The 23,571-nt window shown below is 41.2% G+C and overlaps 1 protein-coding gene across 4 annotated transcripts in view; it reads left to right on the forward strand.

Annotated features, from left to right (window-relative positions):
• Positions 1-23,571, forward strand: part of LOC131246285 (kelch repeat-containing protein At3g27220-like) — a 69,860-nt gene that overhangs the window by 24,967 nt on the left and 21,322 nt on the right. For all 4 annotated transcript variants that reach the window (XM_058246237.1, XM_058246235.1, XM_058246234.1 and 1 more), the window contains exons 4-5: positions 14,926-15,096; positions 17,888-17,993. In XM_058246237.1, coding sequence (XP_058102220.1) covers positions 14,926-15,096; positions 17,888-17,993 — 277 coding nt within the window. The remainder of the gene's footprint in view (positions 1-14,925; positions 15,097-17,887; positions 17,994-23,571) is intronic.

Here is a 23,571-nt window from a genome sequence, read left to right on the forward strand (position 1 = left end):
TAATCCTAGGATTCTCTGAACTGAAACTGGTGAATCCCTTGGATTAGAGACTGATTGCTTTGCATGTGTGGATGAGTTTTACTTCCCTTTGAATATTGTTTGACTCATAATTTTTATTAATCTATCCCTAACACGTGTAGGCCTGGACCCGTACAGATTCCCCTTGAATGTTTGAACTGGGATGTGGAAATTTTATGTGAATGTTTCTGAATTAGTTTGATTTAAAGCCTGAGATCTTGCATATCAGAGTTAATTTTCATGTCCTGCATCAAATTTGGTATCAGAGCCTAGAGTTCTTATAGGGGAATACATCACATGTTTAGGGTTTAGTTTGTCTATGTCCATCATTCATCAATTCTCATCACATATAGCTGTTTAGAGATCCATAAATCTTGATACAAGCTGCTGAAATTTCTGTTAACAGAAAGTTAGCAACTCACATTGCTGGAATTTTCTGTTATCCCTTTATTTTAATAGCTATATTGCTGAGTTTTAGTGACGTTGTGTGGTTTTCCCCATATAAAGTCCCATAGGATCATTTAGTTTCATTTAGACGCATATAGTTGCAGTAGAAGGTCCTTAGGTTGAGTTAGTAGTTGGATGCCCATGCATATGGGTCGTGGTTTTGGCTTGCACCCTATACTAAACATGGAGTAATTGCAAGAATCAGTGAACAAGTTGACCTAACAGGTTGATTCTTTGGGTAAGCGCTTGGAACAATGTATGGACCAACGCCTTGAGCAGTTTAATGCGCGCGTTACCCAACTAGAGACCTCCCTCGGGGCAAACTCCACCATTGGGGAAGATGCTCAATCTCAGGCAGGTGGTCAGGAGATTAGACCAAGGAATGGGGGTGGCCAAGGAATTGGTCATGGGTGCGCACCCGTGCACCCACCCCGCGAGGGACATCATGATCAATATGACCTAGATGCGCAACTCCTCAAGGGAGTTAGAGTAGAGATGCCCCTATGTTTGATGGCCACTTGGACCCTAAAGCCTTTCTAGATTGGTTGGCGGATATGGACCACTATTTTGAGTGGTATGACATGTCGGATGCTTGTCGAGTCCGATTCGCCAAGATGAAGCTTGTGGGCCAAGCAAAGAGGTTTTGGGCGACAGTAGAGCGAAAGAAAGAAAGAGCGAGAGAGCTCCCAATAGTCCATTGGGGAGAAATGAAAAAAATGCTTAAAGAGAAGTACCTCCCTTTCTCTTATCGCTCGCGGTTGATTGAGGAATGACAATCTCTTCGATAGGGTTCCATGAGTGTTGTTGAGTATATTGAGAACTTTGAAGAGTACTTGACCTGTTGCGAGGTTGATGAGGACCCTGTACTCACCCTTGTTTTAAAACGGGCCTCCGTCCTGACATTAGGAGAGAATTGCTCGTCAAAGACATAGACACTATTAAACAGTTGTATCAAGTAGTGTTAGACGTCGAGCAATACCTCAAAGCATCTGTGGGAAGGCGGTTTGACTTTCGCGATTCTAGTGCTAAGGCCAACCCCTCTGGGGCTAAACCTAATACTGTGTACCAGAACAAACCTTCTAACAGTTTTCAGCCCAGGCCCAAGGATGATAAGGGTAAAGAAATTGCTGGGTCTAGCTCGCATGGAAGTGGGGCAACTAGGTGTTTTAGGTGTTAGAGGTTTGATCACTTTGCCCACTAGCGCGACATGAAAGAGGGTACCAAAGTATTCTTTATTGATGGGCAAGTAGAAGTGGTGCTCCCATAGAGTGATGGTGAAGATGAAGAATATGAGCCAGTAGAAACCCCTAGTGATGAGGAAGAGGGAGCGCAAGAGTCTGCGACCCTCGCGATTGTGTGTCGCACCTTGGCTCAGGCAAGAACACTGATGATTGGCGCCATAACACAATCTTCTATACTTATGCAAAATGTGGGGAAAAGAGCTGTAAGATGATCGTGGATAGTGGTAGTTGTGCCAACGTGGCATCGACTAGCACTGTGAGCCGTTTGGGCTTGAAGCTGAAAGCCCATCCTCAACCCTATAGAGTCTCCTGGGTTGATGAAATGTCCATTCCAGTCTCGCACTATTGTCTTGTTCCTATTCAATTTGGATTATATAAAGACACACTTTGGTGTGATGTTGTTCCCATGGATGTTGGTCATATCATTCTAGGTAGACCGTGACTCTATGACAGGGATGTTACCATATTTGGTCGTTTAAATGTGTGTACATTCTGGTTTGAGGGCAAGAAGGTTAAGCTATCCACTGCCACCTAAGAACACGACTGGAAAGGAGTCCACCACACAGTGGTGCGAACGGCTCAAAAGAATTGAAGGAATCGAAGTCCAAGTCTAAACCACTCCATATTCTAAATGCCAAGGACTTTGAGCGAAAAACGGAGGCGGACTCGATAGTATACGCCCTTGTGGCTAGGGAGAGTGTACCAGAGGCTCACGTAGAGTTACCCACTGAGGCCATTCAGGTAGTTCATAAGTTTCGTGATGTCTTTCCTGATGATCTACCGAATGAGCTTCCCCCTATGAGGGATATACAACATGCCATTGATTTAATTCCTGGGGCGACTTTACCAAACCTCCCGCATTACAAAATGAACCCAAAGGAGTACGCTGAGTTGAAGAGACAGATTAACGAACTCCTAGAGAAGGGATTCATTCGAGAGAGCATGAGCCCGTGTGCCGTGCCCGCCCTTCTTACACCTAAGGATGACACATGGAGGATGTGTGTTGATAGTAGGGCCATCAACAAAGTCACAGTTAAGTATCGGTTTCCCATATCGTGTCTTGATGACATATTGAATATGATGTCCAATGCTACTATCTTCTCTAAAATTGACCTTAAAAGTGGTTATCACCAAATCCGTGTACGCCCTGGTGATGAGTGGAAGACGGCCTTCAAGACCAAGGATGGGCTATACGAGTGTCTAGTTATGCCTTTTGGGTTAATTAACGCCCCAAGTACTTTCATGCGTGTGATGACCCCAGTGTTGAGGCCCTTCATGGGGAAGTTCTTGGTCGTATACTTTGATGATATCTTGATTTATAGCAGGACCAAGGAACAACACCTCAACCATTTGAGGCAGGTTTGTGGGATCCTTAGAGCCGAGAAATTGTACGCCAACCTAAAGAAGTGTGCGTTTTTGTCTAGTAGTGTTATCTTCTTAGGTTTTATTGTATTAGCTGAAGGCGTATCGCCTGATCCTGAGAAGGTAAAGGCCATCGTCAATTGGCTTGAACCTCGCAATATTCATGAGGTGCGCAGCTTTCACGCCTAGCCACCTTATATAGGCGGTTCATTCGAGGTCTCAGTTCCATTATGGCTTCCATCACGGATTGCATAAAAAAAGGAGAGTTTCAATGAACAAAGACAGCATCGAAGGCCTTTAAGGAGATAAAAGGTCAAGATAACCGAAGCTCCAGTTGCGCGACTTCTGGATTTTTTAAAAGCTTTTGAAGTTGCATGTGAGGCGTCAAGAGTCGGCATAAGAGTACTTAGTCAGGAAGGGCACCCTGTCACCTTTTTTAGTGAGAAACTGAATGAGGCGAAGCAAAAATATTCCACCTATGACAGAGTTCTATGCGGTAGTGCAATCACTGTGCCATTAATGTCATTACCTATTGCCGCAAGAATTCGTCTTATTATTAGATCACGAGGCTTTGAGATATCTGAACTCTCAGAAGAAATTAAACCCTAGGCACGCCAAGTGGGTTCAATTCCTTTAAGAGTACACTTTCGTGCTTAAACACAAAGCCAGTGTAGAGAATAAGCCTGCCGACGCGTTGAGTCGTTGAGTCACGTTACTCAATTCCATGAGTGTCGAAGTTACGGGCCTTGAGCGCATCAAAGAAGATTATTCTGAGTGTCCAGATTTTGGAGTTGTGTACACGTCGTTGTTAGAGAGTCCGTCAGGAGCTAGCAGTGAGTATTTGATTTTAGACGGGTATTTGTTTAGGAGTGATCGCTTGTGCATACCACACACCTCCCTCCACGATTTTCTTGTATGGGAGTTACATTCAGGAGGGGTCGCGGGTCATTTCGGTTGAGACAAGACTATTGCCCTAGTGGAGGATAGGTTTCATTGGCCAAGCCTTAAGCGAGATGTGGCCAAAATTATAAGGCAATGTCGTACTTGTCAACTGGCAAAGCAAAGGAAACAAAACACATGATTATACACACCTTTGCTAGTTCCATTCATCCCTTGGCAGGACATCAGTATGGACTTCGTGCTTGGACTTCCCAAGACTATTCGGAAACACGATTCCATATTTGTTGTCATAGACCGTTTCTCTAAAATGGCCCACTTCATTCATTGTTCTAAGACCTCCGACACATCTCATGTTGCCAAGTTGTTCTTTAGTGAGGTCGTGAAATTACATGGGTTACTAAAAACCATAGTGTTTGACCGAGACGTGCGATTCATGATTTACTTTTGGAAGACACTATGACACATGATGAACACTAGGCTCCAATTTTCTTCTGCTTACCACCCTCAGATCGATGGTCAGACTGAGGTGGTCAATAGGAGCCTAGGAAGTTTGCTCAAATGTTTAGTGGGGGAGCACACTAGGACATGGGACACCGTACTACCTATAGCGGAGTTTGCGTTCAATAGTTCTGTCAATAAGTCCACAGGTCTAAGTCCTTTTGAGGTCGTTACCAGTTATAAGCCTAGGAAGCCTATTGACCTTGTCCCTATGTCACTGTCCCATAGGCCGTCAGAGTTTGCAGAGTCTTTTGCGCATCACATTTATTCATTACATCAAGAAATCAGGCAAAATATCACTACTAATAATGAACATTACAAATTTTCTGCAGACCAGCATAAACATTTTAAGGAATTCAATGTAGGAGACTTTGTGATGGTCCGCATTAGGCTTGAGCGGTATCCTCAGGAGGCCGTTCGTAAATTACACGTGCGTAGCGCTGGACCATTTAAAATTATAAAACAAAATGGTCTCAATGCGTATGTGGTAGATCTTCCACCTTCCATGAGAATTAGTTCCACATTCAATGTGGAAGATCTAGTTGCTTTTCAGGGGACCCCTGATACTTTGTCCGGCCCTTCGCCCATCCATCCTAATTCTCCAGATCTGTCCCTTGATACATGGCCTCTTCCTGACTTTTCTTTCCAGCCTTTACCTCCCATACCTAACCTTCACATACTCAGAGAGAAAATAGAGGATATTCTGGATCATCAGATAATTTCAACGTCGGATGGTGGGTTTCAAAAATACCTGGTTAAATGGAAGTCACGCCCAGCTTCAAACAACATGTGGCTCACTGAGAAGGAGCTTCAGAGACTTGATCCTGACATCTTGGAGCGGTTCAGGAGTTTTATTTTGCTAGTGGCGAAATCTTCGCAGCCGGGGAGAGTTGATGGGGACATCACGTGCACACGCACACGCAGGCCGCCCCCTAGGCATGTACGCAAGGAGAAGGAGGGCCCCACCGTCGATCTGGATCAATGACGACGTCCAGGGAGGGCCTCCTAGTTAGAAGACGGAGTTTTGGTTCGTTGGAGTGGGCCCAAGAGTCAAGTAAAGCCCATCATGGGATCTCATGATCGTGGCCCACTAGTCTGATTAATCTCATATTTTAGGTTTTGCTTATTAATGTTATTTAGAATATCATGGATGGTTTAGATTTCTTTGATTAGTTTTTATTTTTGTTTACTTCATCGCCAAGTAATAGGTTGCACACATGGCGCGAGTTTTTAGGTATAGGGTTTTCTTATAAATAGGCACTCATTATAGCTTTTTGATTCATTAAAGTTTAATAAAAAATTCCTGCGTTTTTTCCTACTCTGAGTTCCTGAGTTGTGAAAAATCCAATTGGGTGCGAAGCCCTCCCTTCATCGAAGGGCTAACTACCGTGATGCAGAGCCACATCTATCCCGATCCGCTCCTACCCTCTATCATCCATACTTCTCACCTTCTACACCCATCCTAGCTTCCAATCCGTCAGCTTTTGCAGCAGTTCTTCTCCCTACAACCGATTTTCAGAATTAGGCTTTGCAGGAGGGCTGAAACTTCGGCCGAGCACCACGCACAGATCATGCATCCGATCGACACGAAACTCGGGGGTTTTGAAGCCCTCCCTTGGCCCACCAGAGCCAAGGAGGCGCTTTTCGCATTCGGCGCCCTCTCGCACGTGCGGCCAGGCCCCTGCGCACGGGTGACAGGCCTGGGCCTGCTGTCCGTGCTCGGGGACTGTCTTCAGGTTTAGATTTCCTACCTATTTTACTCCTCTCATACCTATTTTCCCTAACTCAACTCTAGATTGCATTATTTTCAATTTATTTGCCCATTTTCTAATCCTAGGATTTTTTCTGAACTGAAACTGGTGAATCCCTTGGATTAGGGACTGATTGTTGTGCATGTGTGGATGAGTTTTACTTCCCTTTGAGTATCGTTTGGCTCATAATTTTTATTGATCCAGCCCTAACACGTGTAGGCCTAGACCCGTACAGATTCCCTTTGCTTGAATGTTTGAACTTTTGTGTGGGATGTGAATGTTTTTGAATTAGTTTAATCTAAAGCCTGAGATCTTGCACATTATAGTTAATTTTCATGTCCTGCATCACTTGACAAAGATCAAGAGTACTATGGTTAGATCACCCCTAGAATCGCTTTTGCGAACTATCATCTATGTTGGGCACAATCGCCTTAGAAAGTTCCTTGTCCACCGTAGATGCCACTTTCCATAATCCCGAATTCCCAATGCTTTTATAGATGTAGCTCTGATTAATTGCCTTTCTGCTCTTGCCCATATTTACTCCCGATCACATGCTTCCGTAGGTTGTCCTCAACCTTGAACCTCCAGAACCATTTACCCGATACGATTTTTTGTACCCGTATCGGCCGATACGGGCCCGTTACGGGCCCGTAACGGTAACTTTTTTTTTTTTTCATTTTTAGCTCATTTTTTGCTGTTTTTTTGAAACCTTTTGCTTCCAAACTGTTTTTCACTCCTTCTACTACTAATTTCGACCAACCTTAGCTAGGTATTTGAGATGAAAACACATTATATCATAGATTTTTTTGAATCAAAGCTCGGTGGGCCATTTTTCAGAAATTCGTCAAAAATAGGTATTTATACTTTTTTTAATATGTTTTGCTGTTTTAATCATGTCATATGATGTGTTAATCATAGTAGAACATGTTAATGTACATTTTACAGATTTGGGGTGCCATTTAATAATTTTTTAATATTTTTTTCTATTTACGCATGAATTTTGGCCCCTTTTTTTAAAATTCGAAAAATCAAATTTTAATGGTTGTTTTGCTGTTTTAATCATGCCATTTGATGTGTTAATCATAGTAGAACATGTTACTGTGCATTTTACAGATTTGGGGTGCCATTTTATATTTTTTAATATTTTTTTCTATTTACGCATTTATTTTGGCCCTTTTTTGAAAATTCGAAAAATCATTTTTAATGATTCTTTTGCTGTTTTAATGACATCATATGATGTGTTAATCATAGTAGAACATGTTAATGTGCATTTTACAGATTTGGGGTGCCATTTTATATTTTTTAATATTTTTTTCTATTTACGCATTTATTTTGGCCCTTTTTTTGAAAATTCGAAAAATCATTTTTAATGATTCTTTTGCTGTTTTAATGATATCCCATATGATGTGTTAATCATGGTAGAACATGTTAATGTGCATTTTACAGATTTGGGGTGCCATTTTATATATTTTTATATTTTTTTCTATTTACGCATTTATTTTGGCCCTTTTTTGAAAATTCGAAAAATCATTTTTAATGATTCTTTTGCTGTTTTAATGACATCATATGATGTGTTAATCATAGTAGAACATGTTAATGTGCATTTTACAGATTTGGGGTGCCATTTTATATTTTTTTATATTTTTTCTATTTACGCATTTATTTCGGCCATTTTTTTGAAAATTCAAAAAATCATTTTTAATGATTCTTTTGCTGTTTTAATGATGTCATATGATGTGTTAATCATAGTAGAACATGTTAATGTGCAATTTACATATTTGGGGTGCCATTTTATATTTTTTTATATTTATTTCTATTTACGCATTTATTTAGTCACTATATATGAAAATTAGAAAAATCATATTTTAATGATTCTTTTGCTGTTTTAATGATGTCATATGATGTGTTAATCATAGTAGAACATGTTAATGTGCATTTTACATATTTGGGGTGCCATTTTATATTTTTTTTATATATTTTTTTCTATTTACGCATGAATTTTGGCCCTCAAAAATAATTGCAAACACCTAAATGTAAGATATTTTCATATTACATTCATTCTAATATATCTATCATTGATAGTAGATAGTTAGAAAATTAAATATATGAATTTTGTAGTCAAATTCAGGTTATCTGGTTCATAAATTCATTAGATAGTCCGATACAACTTCTCACCAAAGAGTGGACCGTTACACCACCATAAACATGTTCCAATTTATAAATGAATGCATATTTGGAATGCTTAGAATATTCCGGATTTAATCCATATTTTTTCATATTTTTTTGACAAAAAATTTTTTTTGCACCGTTACGGGCCGTTACGCCCCCGTATCACCGTTACGCCTCCGTATCCGTATCGGTTTTGGAGGTCACCGTTACGCCAACCGATACCGATACGGGACACCTTGCTTTCTGCTCTTGCCCATATTTACTCCCAATCACATGCTTCCGTAGGTTGTCCTCAACCTTGAACTTCCAGAACCATTTACCTAGTAAATTTGTGTTTAATGCTTTTAACGATCTTATCCTCCGTCCCTTACTTTCGACCCATAGAACTCCGCCAATCAACGAGGCGAAACTTATGACTTTCTTTTGCTCCTTACCAAAGAAATCCTCTTTGTTTTTTTTTTTTTCAACCACCAAATTACACTCACAATGCATTGAAACAAGGACGTAGAATATATTGTCATATTATCTAGCATTGACTTGATCAGGGTGATCTAATCCCTAGTTTTCATCTTGAGAGCTTTCTTTCATTCAGAATGTACCAAAATGTTTTCCGGCAGTTTCACAATGCATAGAGGATCCCAATAAAAGGATGAGTGCTTGCCTTCAATGCAAACATTTTAGTATGACTGCTTTAAATATTAATCTCTAGTGTATCCCTAAAAGTTCATCTTTTTTAGATATTAATCCCCGGCCAAACACTACTTTCAAGCATTTCAATATTTTCCCTCAATTTACGCCACATGACAACCGACGATAAAGATAGTTGTATCATTGACGTGCCCGAGATTGGAAACCTAGAAATTGGCATTTTCCACTCTGAAGTTGTTGATTTAGCTTTTTTCCGTTGCTTTCTCCAACATCCTAGTTGGAGCTTTTGCTGCCATTACATAGAGGGAGGGAGGACATCACAAAATAGGATTGTATCCTCCACGCGCCCAAGATTGGAAACCTAGAAATTGGCACTTTTCACGTTGAAGTGCCCAAGATTGAAAGCCTAGAAATTGGCATTTCCACTATGAAGCCTTTGACTTAGCCTCCTTGCCTTACTTTTTGCAACATCCTACTTGGGGCTTTTGCTACCATCGCGAAGAGGAAAGGAGACAAATCCCCTTGGCACAACCCCCTTGATCCCCTGAAGAACCATTTTGGCAACCCATTAACCAAAATAGAGTAAAAATCTGGCCTTACACATAACTGCACCGACTTCTTTTGTCTCACCTCAAATCCCATTCTTCCCAACACATACTTAGGAAGGTCTAGTCACATGCTCATACGCCTTTTTTCAAATTGAGTTGGCTGATAACAGTTGGCCTTCTCTCTTGATTTCTTGCATTTATACATTAATGCGCAATGAGGACTCCATCAAGAATGTCTTCTGTACACAAAAGCTCCATGACATTTTGAAATTACACCCTTGAGCACCTTGTAAGTCTTTTTGCTAAGGATTTTTTCTAGAAATTTGCAGGGGCCTCCAATGAAGCTTATAGGCTGCAGGACAAGCTTGATAAAGAAGCCTTAATATTCTTGGATTATTCTTTGTTCCCTTAGGATTTTAAGATGAGATTTTGAAGATAGCCTTGTAGTTCCCCTCAATGCACTTGAAAGAATGAAATAGGATAGCCATCTGAGCTAGGTACTTTAACAATTCTGACACGTTTGATTTGTCCTCATCTTCCCTATGGGCCTTTACAACCAATTTGCTTCCTCAGAAATATGATTAGTTGGGAGGCTATCTAGCTTTGGCCTTTCCCAACCTTCTGCATATAGCAAATCCTAGAAGTTTATAATAATAATAATATATATATATTTTTTTCAATTGTGAACAATTTTATTAGAGATAAAACGCTGACAATTACAACATATATACAAAGATACAAAAGTGGGGTAAGTTAGCTTCCTTGAACCTCCAAATTTGCAGTAATGATCATCAAACCGCCCTTAAGGTCTTCTATACTTTAGGGGGGGCATAAAGCCGTTGGGTGTTATGAATACTAGATTACTGAGCTTTTGAGCTTCCTGCCATGCCATGCCAAAGAAACTTGTTGGAAGACGAGATTACTGAGCTTTTGAGCTTCCTAAGTAATGTTCGGCCCACGGTTCTTGAAGTCAACTCGATGTACTGGATGAGGCATCATCTTGGAAAATTTTCGGTGAAGTCTTTCTTTAAATTGATTTCGAAGCCCCTCCCCAGATTGGCTCTCCCCACCCGTTTCACTTTTGGCTCTACGGGGCCCTCCTCGGGTGGCGGTTTTTGTTTGGCTTTTAGGACGGAAGAGAGTTCTGACGATAGATAACCTGTAGAGGAGATCCCTCGTTCTCTTGAATATTTGTTTAATGTGTATGGCAAATGAGGAGTCAATCGACCATCTGTTCATCCACTGTTCCGTTTCTGGAGTGTTTGGTACCACTTCTTCAATGCCTTGAATGTTGATTGGGCCATGCCAAAGTCCGTAAGTGAGCTGATTTGGGTGGGGCACAATGGTGGAGTTGGAAAATCCGGGAAGGCTCTCTGGAGATTACTTTTAACGGCGGTCTTATGGGCTTTGTGGGGAGCCCAAAATGGGCGATGTTTTAGGAATGAGGGTGGGGGGTATAGATGGTCATTTGTCAAGTAAAGAGTTTTGTGTTTAGATGGGCGGCTGATGTAAAGGCTTCCATTGGCAGCTCTATTTTCTGAGTTTCGAGGTGCTGGTTGTATTCTTTGTCCACTTTGTGGCTTCTTAATAAATTGTTGTTGCTTCTCAAAAAAAAAAAGAAAAAAAAAAAACTTTAGCTCATTTTGTTGCGCCCTTTCAGCCTCATAAATATTCATTGCCTCTTCATTTATGTCAATGTGCTAGATTTTTTTCTAAGATCAACGCTTTTTACCCTCCTCCATAGTCCTAAAATGCTCCCAATGCTTTTGTTCGTCAGCTAGTGAGCTGTCCAACCTTCCACCTTGAAAGGGCTCCACCATTTGTTCAACTTGAAGATAATTGTCTCTCTTCTAACTACATTAGCTCAAACTGACAGGAATCAGTCACGAAGGCTCTACCTCCAATACCATAGGGCAATGATCGGGAATAGAGTGGGCAAGGCTTCTCTGGTACACTTCCTACTATTGCTCTTCCCACATTGCAGAGATGAGAATGCTGTCAATTCTAGTCATTACTTGCCTCTCTAGGTTATTTGATTAAGTTTACCCGCCCAGGTGGTCAATCAACTCATGGTTTGCCATCCTTTTGTTAAGTCCATCATATTCCTGGATATACTGCTACCACCCTCTCAAAGGAGAATTAGATCGTGTTAAAATTGGCACCCACACACCACAGTATGGTCGTCCAATCCTCAGGCCATGCAACTCTTTCCGCGAGAGAGGTCTAACATTTTGATCATTCGACCCATACATAGCAATGAAAACCCATCTAAAGCCATTACTAAAATTTGTTCATCGCACTGATATGGAATGGTGTCAACCACCAGGCACCAGTCCTCTTTGACAACACTTCCAAAGTCCAAATTACTACCATACATCATGAAGCCTCAACCACATCCAAGGTAACCCAATCACATCTCCTTCCTCCGTACACTGAATGAATCCCTATACATTTCTTGAATTTTCATATCCTGGAGCACAACTATTTGGACTTTAAAATTCAAACATCCTAATATTCCAAGATATAATTTTCATTGTGAAAATTTTTAGTGATCTGCCCCCTTTTCCTCTATCTCCACTTCCACCCGATCCTTGCCTTAGTCCTTAGGTTCCCCACTCATATTTCACCTATGATGTGAGACTTAGAAATTAATGTTTCCCTCTTTGCTTCCTCTTATGCAACACTAAGGGGGGCGTTTGGCATATCTACAAATAAGAGCTTATTGGCTTGTTTGTAAAAAAAAAAATCTTTTAGACTGTTTGGTAAATTCTAATTAGAATGCTTATTTGTTTAGAAGGTAGCAAATAAGCTTCGATTTTATAAGTTGGGGAGGGGTTACTTTTTGAAATAGAGCTTATTTGGCTTAAGCGGGTAAACATTTTGGACTAAAATTTGGACAAGTTTGTCCTTAATCTTTCCAAGTAATTCTCATCTTACCCTCTTCTCTTCTCTTTACAATTTCTTCGAGGTAGGCCCAATGATGAACGACCCATATTGAAGGTGGGCCCCATGTGATGAATGGTCCACATCAAAGGTGGGCCCACTTAATGCATAGTCACATCAAAGGTGAACCCCACATGATGGATGGCCCACATCAAAGTGTGGCCCCACGTGACAGACTATCCACATCAAGCAGGCCCTACGTGATGGATGGTCCACATCAAAGGCGGGACCCACATGATGGACGTTGGACATTGAATGTGAGACCACATGATGGAAGACCCATATTGAAGGTTGGGCCCCACATGATGGATGGTCCACAACAAAGGTGGGACCTACATGATGGATGGTGGACATCAAAGGTGGGTCCCACATGATGGACTATCCACATCAAGTGGGTCCCACATGATAGATGGTCCACAACAAAGGTGGGAACCACATGATGGATGGCGGACATCAAAGGTGGGCCCCTCATGATGAACGATTCATATTGAACATGGTGCCCACATCAAGGTGGGCCCACGTAATGAACGGTTCACATCAAAGGTGGGCCCCACATGATAAATGGCTTGCATCAAAGTGTGGCCCAGCACAACGGAACATGCACATCAAGTGGGTCCCATTTGATGGGCAGCCCACATCAAAGGTGTGACCCACATGATGGTCGGTTGACATCAAAGGTGGGCTCACATGATGAACAACCTATATTGAAGGTGGGGCCCCACACAATGAATGGTCCACATCAAGGTGGGTCCACATAATGGATGGAGTGGGCTTCACATGATGGATGGCCCACATCGAAGTGTGGCCCCTCATAATGGACGGTCCACATCAAGTGGGCCCCTCCTAATGGACAATCCACATCCAAGGTCTTGCATGATGGATGATCCATATCCAAAGTGGGCCACATGATGGATGATCCACATAGAAGGTGCGCCCCACACAATGAATGGTGGATATCAAAAGTGGGCCCTGTATGATGGACAATCCACTTTGAAGGTAGGGCCCGCACTATGGACACATCAAATGTGGACTTCACATGATTAGTGATGGCTAGTGGACATTGAGGGGCCCCACATAAAGGACAATTGGCATTGATGGTGGCCCCCGCATGATGGATGACCTACATCAAGGTGGGCCCCTAATGATGAATGGTCCACATCCAAGACAGGCCTTGTATGATGGATGGCCCACTTTGAAGGTTTGGCTCACACAATGGACGATCCACATCAAAGGTGGTTTCCATATGATGGTTGATCCTCGTCTAATGTATAACATAATGGATGACCCAAATGTCTTCAAAATATGAAGATTGTAGCCATCCATTCTCTTGTCATTTGGGGCATGTTTTTATTTATTTATTTATTTATTTTAAACACACGCATGCACACCCCCACACACTCACGCCTAGTGGAATTTCACCACCTATGGGTACTCGAACTCTTGACCAGTTGAAACTCGTGAGAGTCTACCACCGTAGCAAGAGTAAGGACCCTCATTTGGGGCATGGTTCATCTATGGTGAGATCCACCAAAACAACCATTTGGATTGCTCTTATAATAGAGTTGTTGTAATCTTAAAAGATGACGTCAACTATTGCTAAAAAAAGCTCTTATTTGAAGGTTTCGTGCTTATTTCAAATATAAGCTTTTTTTGGAATTGAAAAAGTGATTTTACCAAACGAGCTTATTTAAAAGAGGTCCTAGAACAAAAAGAGCTTATTGGAGTAGTTCTTATTGAAAAAGCTCTTATTGAATTAGAATAAAAGTGCAAAACGAGCCCTAAGTCATCTTGACCCTGTTGTAGTCCACACCATTCCTCCAGAAACTTGAAGAGATCTAGGAAATTCTCTTCTTTATTCTTGAAAGAAATCCCCACTAGCCTACCCATACATTGCATCATGTCCCTGATTGAGTTTCCATTGTTGGAAAGAAATCCCAGTCTCGCTTTGCTCTTTCTAGCTGATCGTTGGATCGTTTGATGGGGATGCTGACATACTGATGCTCCTATTGCACCTGCAGTTCTGCTTCTTCCAGCAGGGAGGATTGGTCTATGAGGAGGCATATGGTATCCAAACTTCATACCCTTTTCATTTCGAAGCTTATTAGCCACATTTCTCACTCACCTATTTATTGTCAGCTATTATTCCATCATGATTATGCTTTGCAGACCTTGCAAAGGTTTAGTACTGGCTCAATTTCTTGCATGGGACTTCTGTAGTCATATACAACTTCCCTCATCAGTTTTGCCATGCCATATTTTTGATGTATTTTTTACCCTTTTCTGAGCTGCAGGATCTCTTTAGAGGTTGTAAAGTTTTGTTATCCTTCTGTGTTACTCATGAGAAGTTGATAAATCAAAACTTGAATGAATCTTGAAAAATATGAATGTGATCATTTCCAGATATGCCCCAGCAACCCAACTTTGGAGAGGCAGACTGCACGTGATGGGTGGCAGCAAGGAGGATCGCCATGACCCTGCATTGGAACATTGGAGTCTTGCAGTAAAGAACGGTAAAGCATTGGAGAAAGAGTGGCGATCTGAAATACCCATTCCTCGTGGTGGCCCTCACAGGTTTTTTGTCCATCTGGTAGCTCTAGAATACTTGTCATATTGTCAATGCATAAAATTTCTCCAGTTCTAATGCATGATCTTCTCTCTCTCTCTCTCTCTCTCTCTCTCTCTCTCTCTCTCTCTCTCTCTCTCTCTCTTTTAATAAACCGAGAGTCACCTTCAGTAATCACATACAAATGAATAGATGTAATCTCAACAGCCAACCTAATTATCCTAAGAGATTTTTTGGTGTGTGGAAAGTAGCGCCTAAGTGTTTTCCATGGGAAAATAGACTATTATGCAACCATCTTCACTATTTCAAGAATCTTGACCATCCATCACACAGTCTGGATTGTTTGTTATTCTGAGACCTTGGCCCTGCAGATTTTGTCCAAATTATGTGTAAAAAGTTGGTCCATGATCCAAAACAGCCTCCAGTGGATTTTCAGCCCCAACAGGCCCCACATCATGCCAGTGGACCCCACAGCCCATGAAGCAGCCCTGAATGTGATTGTGCAAGGAGCAGCAGACCTGGTTTCCATTTTTCACGCTTTTACCCGCTGCCTCTGACTATGCCATACCAATTCCTGATGAGTTGCCATGTGTCTCTACCCCGTGATGATGGGCTGATATTATTGTTTTTTAAATACATAAAATTAAAAGTAATCTGAATGATATCTTCTTGTGGTGACAAAATATAAATATATTGTTCCGGGGTTGGAAGTGAGAATCTATAAAGGAAACCCTAAGACTTCCCTTGGTTTTTCTATTAATGCTTCCTGTCTAATGTAGGGGCATTTTGACACCGGCCTTGAGTGGGGTGGCCTGTGGGATGCAAGGGCAAACTTGGGGTGGGTGGCCCGTGTGAGGCAGGTGGCTTGTGCGAGGTGGGCCCCACCTTCGTGAGGCAGGTGGCTGGTGTGAGGCAGGCCCCACCCTTGTGAGGCGGAAACCATGTGAAGTGGGGCCCACGAGGGGGGTTTCGGCCGAGGTCTTAACCTATGCGATGTGGGGCTTGAGCTATGAGATAAAGGGATTGATTCACCATGCTCTATCAGTTTGAGCTTTTAGAGCAAGTGGCTAATTGTCCCGCATCACTGTCCCTAGTTCTATTGTTTTATAGTTAAATATGGTTTAACTAATTTCTATATATTGATTTCGCATTTTTCTGTGCGGTTAAGAAACAACACTTGGTCAATCTGTTCTAGAGTTGGAAAATTTACTAACTCTAACCTAGATGTTGAGTAGTGATCTGTATTTATGACAAATTTCTCATAATGCATTGGCTGTCGTTGAAATTTTTTTTCATGTATTTTCCTCTTGATTCATGTTCAGCAGGCTCTTTTGGCACTTCATGCTCTAGAATCTAGATATCAACTGTTTGCAAATTCCGCTTTGTGGGAAGCATGCAATACTTGTGCTGAGGTGTTGCATGGGGCCTTGCCATGCTGGCACATGACTTGTGTTGGTAATCATGTATTGGTAGGTAAAGGTTCCCTTTTTTCTTCTGTGCCAACCATTCTTACCTAGACATGTGGCATGGGTACCAAGTGCCAAAGTGTCCTAAAGCGTCCAGCACGGCAAACTTCAAAAATTGGGCACAGGGACACTTCTAATAATTTAAGTAAATAAATAAAATTAAATAATACAATGAAAACATTCAAGATGGAGGAAATTAGAAAGAATATTCACATAGTTCCATTATAAACAAATTACTAGTAGTTCAAACTAACAAATAATGGATTAAAAAAACATCAAAAATCACAGAATCATCTCAGGAAATAGTAGTTTTTATGAACATCACCTATTTCGTTAAAATATTAGAACTGAAACTGAACAAAAGAACAGAAAGAGAGCGTATTGGCCATGGTACTTGTAATGGAAAATGAATTGGAATCTAGAGAGAAAGGAAGTCCTTATAGGTAATCTTCAAAAACAAGATAAGGTAATCTTCATAAACAAGGTAATGGAGGCAAGCTGAGGGCTAAGAGAGATCTTTGGCTTGATGAAAGAAATTTACAAAAAATAAAAAAATTAAAAGAAGGAAAGAAAAGAAAATTGAGGAAGGTGAGATGAAATCTTTGCACAGAATAATGTTTGGACACCTCACTTAAAGTGCCCGATATGCGGCATTTTTCAATGACATCATAGGACACTTTGTCCATTCATATTTTGAAGTGTCGTGATGTGTCCAAGGGTGCCCAAGTGTCAGCATGACAAAATCCTAGAAGATATTAGTGTCCAGGTAACACTGTAACACTGGTGCCAACTACTTGTGCATGACCTTTTATGTGAGTTTTTCATGCTAAGGGGGTTGCTTAGTGACTGCCCCTCCTTGACATTTGCCTTGCTCAATGCCCTTTGAGGCATGCATGTAATAGTTGGGCCGAGGCTCAATCTTGGGTGGGATTGTATTGACATGTAAGTGTTGTCTAATGAGCCTCTGCCATGGCCTTTTTGAAGAGCGTGTGCAAAAGAGGAAGTTTGATGTTTGGTGTGCAGCCAATCACGAAACTTTTGCCAATCTACCATTGAAAAGCAAACCACCAGATCGATGGGAGAAATGCTAAGGTGACAATGATGACAATGACAATGACATTTTCCTTCTTGCTTTAAGCATGTTTATACTTTATATGCATGCTTCTCAAATATGTGATGAGCCTAGAGAGGTCGAATAAATTTCATTATGCCCTCCGTGCTATTTACACTTTTTGTAGGGGGTCGAAAACCAACCCTTTTGTTGTTTGAATATATTGCATGATGTTGTTCCATTCCTTTTGTTTTAGTCCTAATTTTTGAAGTTCACTATCAGGGCCTGTGTTGTGGTTGATGACCGTCTTCTTGTTATTGGAGGCCAAGAGGGTGATTTTATGGCCAAACCTGGATCACCTATTTTCAAGTGTTCTCGAAGGAGTGAGGTGTGCGAGCTGATAACTTACTCTACATAAGCATACCAGGATTCAAGCACAACAGTTATTAACAATATTTTATTAACTTCCAGTTAACCTTGGTCTCATATGCTCCATCTATTTTCCAACATCTATGCATGCTCTGTGGTTTGACTGTTGTATCTCTTTGTTTTTGTTTTTGTTGTTTCTCTTATATTAATAAACATATTTAGTTTATTACATAATGAAGAAATGCAAACAAGACTGCATCTGTAGTTCATGTCTAGTAGGTAGAACTGTTTATAACTGTGGAGGCATTGCAATTGACAATGGTGGTTCAGTGTTTCCACGATATCATGCATGCACCATACACCACAAACAATATCATACAATGCATTGTCAAACAGTTACCCATTTATTGAGATGGAAATTGAATTGTGGTCAGTTAAGATGGTATGGTGGAACTACTTGTTAGTTTTTTCTGAGGCACATTCGGTGCTCAGGCCTAAAGTTTGCAGGGTACTGTTCGGGTTTTCAGTTTGTGGATTAACTCGACTGAACTTCTGCCATGAAGGAGAACCATTTATATCTTCCATCAATACAGATCAACAGAGGAATACAAATGTCAATGAACATGAACAAATTCTGCAAGATGGCTAAATCAGTAGTGTTATTAAAAACCACAAAGGTGATCTTAAATTTGCCTTTTCCAGTCCGATTGGAGTGGTGGAAATCAAGGTCATTTTTTATCAGCTTGAACATGAAGTTTACCCACTCGGAGGAGATTCTTTTGGTGGCACCCTGATGCAGGACAATTAACCACATGCTCTAAAAGTTCGAACTGTTAGAGCATGGTGAATCAATCCCTTCATCTCATAGCCCAGGCCTCACATCTCATGGGTTAGGACCTCGGCTGAACCCCCCTCGTGGGCCCCAAATCACATGGGTACCGCCTCACACGGGTGGAGCCCGCCTCACACGGGGAGCCCGCCTCGAGTGTGCCCCTGCATCCCACAGGCAACCCCACTTGAGCCCGTTGTGAAAATGCCCCTGCATTAATCACCCCCGGTGAGGAGTCTCGAACACGAGACCTCCCGCTCTGATACCAATTTGATACATGACAATTAACCACTTGCTCTAAAAGCTCGAACTGTTAGAGCATGGCGAATCAATCCCTTCATCTCATAGCCCAGGCCCCACATCTCGTGGGTTAAGACCTCGGCCGAACCCCCCTTGTGGGCCCCAAATCACATGGGTACTGCCTCACACGAGCAACCCACCCCGAGTGTGCCCCTGTATCCCACAGGCAACCCCACTCGAGCCCAGTGTGAAAATACCCCTGCATTACGCCCTCTCATGGGCATCTGGAAATTGCTTGAAAACTCAAGAAATTGCTCTCTTTATAAATTGGTAAACAACATGCATGATGTGCAAATGTAACAAACTGCAATAAAAGGAAAACTTGATCCAAACAAAATAATTACCACAAACTCTTGTGGAACAAATCAGCAATATCACTAGTGAAATCTTGGCAAATATTAAAAAAAGGGAGTTGCCACGAGCCAAATGTCTTGGGATCTACAAAAGGCTAGAATTCATAGAGCCAATTAATCTCAAAGTTAGGATTGAAGATTTTGATTGAATGACTTGACGTCGACGTATGATCAAACTTCCCAAAGATCCAAGCATGGGCCTCAATTACAAAGAAAGAAGGTATTAGGCACCCTTCTCCGGCCATAATTATCTAAAATGTCTACTTATCAAGATTCAAACTTTTAGGATCGATGCTTTTAAGGGGAAAAAACTTGTACTAAATAATAAACAAACAAGCAAGGATGTGTAGGAGAGGAGAAATATAACAAGAAAAATGAATGAAGTTTGTTGCATTTCCCACGAAGAGCCTTGACTACAGATTTGGGGGAGGAAAGAAGAACCTCAGAATCCTCCTGAATGCAATCCTCATGGATGAGTTGTGATCCTTTACCAATTCCTAAAGATAAGATTTTGGAGCTCTTAAATCCTCTCACCTTACTCTTTTCTTGGTATCCTGATTGTTCCTCCACTCTTACAAGAATGATTTTTATTTATTTATTTATTTTATTTTTACAAAGAGAGAGCCTCGAGTAGAGATTTGAGGAGGAAAGATTAAACTTAGAATCCTCCACATGGCAATGGTCAGTAGGTCATTCCTTGAAAACAAGGTGCGCCCCTTTACCAATGCCTAAAGAGAAGATTTTAAAGCCCTTATATCCTCATACTCTACTCTTTTCTTTAAGGCTTTTGCTTTCTTTCACAAGGCTGGTTTTCTGAAGGGGGTGGGCTTTTTGGCTCTTATTCTCTATAGTAAAAGAGTAGAGGAGGCTTTAGAGAGCATGGCTGAGAACTAAGGGTGTAAAGAAGGTTAAAGGCCCTTCGTAATGAGGTAGGGGGCTTATCTATTGATGTGGGGGATGGTATTTTGTTATTTTGGGATAAGCTTGGAGGGTAAAGGATACATGGCACAAATTCATTTGCTCTTGGTGCTTCTTGTGGAGTCCTTGGGTTTATGCACAATGGATTTGCATACAATAAAATTTTATTTCCTCCCAGGAAACCTCGATCACAGTAATATTAGATTTAAAAAAAAAAAAGAAAAAAAAAAGAAACTAACATGTAGATGGATGATATAATACTTGGACATGATGATCGAGTAAATGATTTCTGTAGCATAGATTTGTCGATGCCGATCTCCTACATCAAGGAGTCTCTCCCTGATCTATCTCAGACAAAGGGAACCCAAGGAGAGAATGTGTTTTCCTTTGGTATGGGACACAAGGAAATGCATCAACCATCCATACTGGTGGATCACACAGAGAAGGAAGCAATTGTGATGAAGATAAGTAGAGGGATGGAATTCTCTTTACTGCTCTCTTCTTCTCTCTAAATAGGGACATCTAGGGGGGGGGGAGACAAACGTCTAAGCTCTCTCTCCCCTTAAGGTTTAATCCCATTTGCAATAAGATCTATATATAAGGAGAGATTAGAGTTACAATGGTGCACCTAGTATGATGCTCTACCACTTTACGAACTTCGATGTACCCTACTGTGAAGGAAGCCCGCAAATCTGCCTCTTACATGCATATAGCTATGATCTAACCCCTCCACTGTTAAAGTCATCCATCTATGATTCAGATCTCATGCTGATCATAAACCCTAAGGGTTCAATCTTGACCGAACATCTAGAAGATCAATGTCCACAAATGTGTCCTAAGCATTTGTGCTGGTTAGTGACCGTTGGCCATGTGGATGCGATAAGGCCTATTTCAACCGTTGATCTTGATGACCATGAGTCCTATTTGGACACATGTTGCATGCCTTGGACATATTTAGGGTTACATTAATCTTATATTCGTTAGGTTGTGTGAGGAGTACACAGTATATCCTTTAGTCCCAGGGAACTTGAGATTGGTTGAAAAATCAATGTGTGGCTTAATCCATTGGCCATGTGGATGTGATATGACCTATCTCAACCATTGATCTTGATGACCATGGGTCCTAGTTGGACATATGTTATATGCCTTGGACTTATTTAGCGCTACATTAATCTTATATTCATTGGGTTGTGTGAGGAGTACACTATAAATCCTCTGGTCTTAGGGAACTTGAGAATGGCACGATGATCACTGACCGAGGAGAGTTGTGTTTCATGGATCTCAATATCTAGGCCATGACTAATACGAATGCCTAGGACATCTATGGACATCGATCTTATAGATGTACGGTCATCCTGTGTGAGGGGACTGACATGGGTCAGGATAGGTCTCCACCATGAGAACCGACTTGGTGTCAGTTGTGCCTTTTGCCCTTACTTTATACAGGAGTCTAAGTACGCCATGGATTTGGGATCTTGGTATGGACTCTTGGACACATTGGTGGATCCAAGTTCAAGTTAACAACTTAGAGGTCTATTAGCTTGGACTGTGATCATGTGATCAAGGACTTAACTGCACACATTAATTGATCCATCCTTAAACCTGAGAGCGTGTAAGGGTCTCAGATCTTGATTGTGCAGCTTTGGCTCGCTTTATGAGGTTTCTTAGAGGCCACTATAAGCGTGTGATGCCATGTATGTTCATCAAGGTTCATTGATTCTTGCATGGGCTAATAAGGAATCCACTAGTTTTACCATGGGACCTATTTAGGACGAGATTTGGTTAGATCAAGAATTCATCAAGTATTTTTTCCATTGGGCCCAACTTAAAAAGTTTTAGTTGAGTTTTGAAAGGTTTTTAACCATTTAGGTTTTGTTTTAACTAATAAAGTTTTTTTGATCGTACTTGATGATGATTTGATGATGTACTTCATAATCAACATAGGATATTGGATCGTAGGTGGATGGCCTTCACAGTGGAGAGATTCGATCATAGACATTTTCATTAAGAGGCAGATTGATGGGTTTCTTTCATAGTAGGGTATACCAAAGTTCGTAGGGTGGTGGAGCATCATATTGAGTGCACTCCTGAAACTCTAACCCATCCTTATTTATAGATCCTATTGTAGAGGGGAATACCCCAAGGAGAGAGCTAGCTTGGATGTCCTCACTTAGTGAGAGAAGAAAAGAGAGAGTGATTGAGAGAGAGATCTAATTCACTTCCATCATCACCACCCTTCTTCCTCCTTGTGTGGCCCATCTTGGTGGAAGGTTGGTGCGTTTCCTCGGCCCCTACCAGAGGAAAATGTATCATCTCTTGTGCTCCCTTCATGTGCGATAGATCGGGGAGAGACTTCTAGGTGTAGGAGATTTAACATCGACAGATCTATGTCACCGACATTGACTACGAATTCATTGTGTCCAGATATAATCTCATCCATCCATTTGTTCATTTTGATTTAGGAATCTGATGTTACTGTAAATGATGTATCTCAAGTTGTTTTCCTTGATTAAAATTGTATTGTGTGCAATTCCATTGCGCATAGACTTCAAGGACCCAATAGGTGACACATGGCTTCCTTTCTTAGGACCTTAAGGGAGGGGTGCTTGGTAATTTTGAAGACCTTTAAGAGCAAGGGTACATGGGTTACATGTCTTTTTTCTTTAAAAAAGGGTGAATAAAGAGGGTAATTTGGTAGGTGAAAAGAAGGAGCTATCATTGGAGAGGAAAACATGTAATAATGATGTCATGTTTCGGCAGGAATCCAATTCCTGCGCACATGTGACAACCCATTGTTGAAGGTTGACACACACTAGTCGACACATGTGAGTTGACACGTGCATGGACATGGGAATCAGATCGCCTCACCCATGTTAGTTTTAGGGAAAATTAGATGATACGAGCCGAGTTGCAATTGAGCCCCATTCTTTTTATTGCGGAAGGGTTTGGTGGGTACACCATTGGGCTGGTTGGGTAGGTCCTAGATTTTGGTTCTTGGAGGATTGAGAGTCAAGGAGTAGGCCCTCCTAATCTTGTTTGATCAAATGGTTTCGACGAGCTTAGTGCAAAGTGGGGTGTCTACAAATCTATAATAAAATTCCTATCTATCCATGTCCATATTCCATAGTAATAATAATGAAAGTTTTCAATCAATATTAGATTGGAAATCAAATTGGCAAAAAAAAAAAAAAAAAAAC

Source organism: Magnolia sinica, chromosome 5, assembly GCF_029962835.1.
Source record: "Magnolia sinica isolate HGM2019 chromosome 5, MsV1, whole genome shotgun sequence".
In the NCBI taxonomy this organism is placed as follows: domain Eukaryota; kingdom Viridiplantae; phylum Streptophyta; class Magnoliopsida; order Magnoliales; family Magnoliaceae; genus Magnolia; species Magnolia sinica.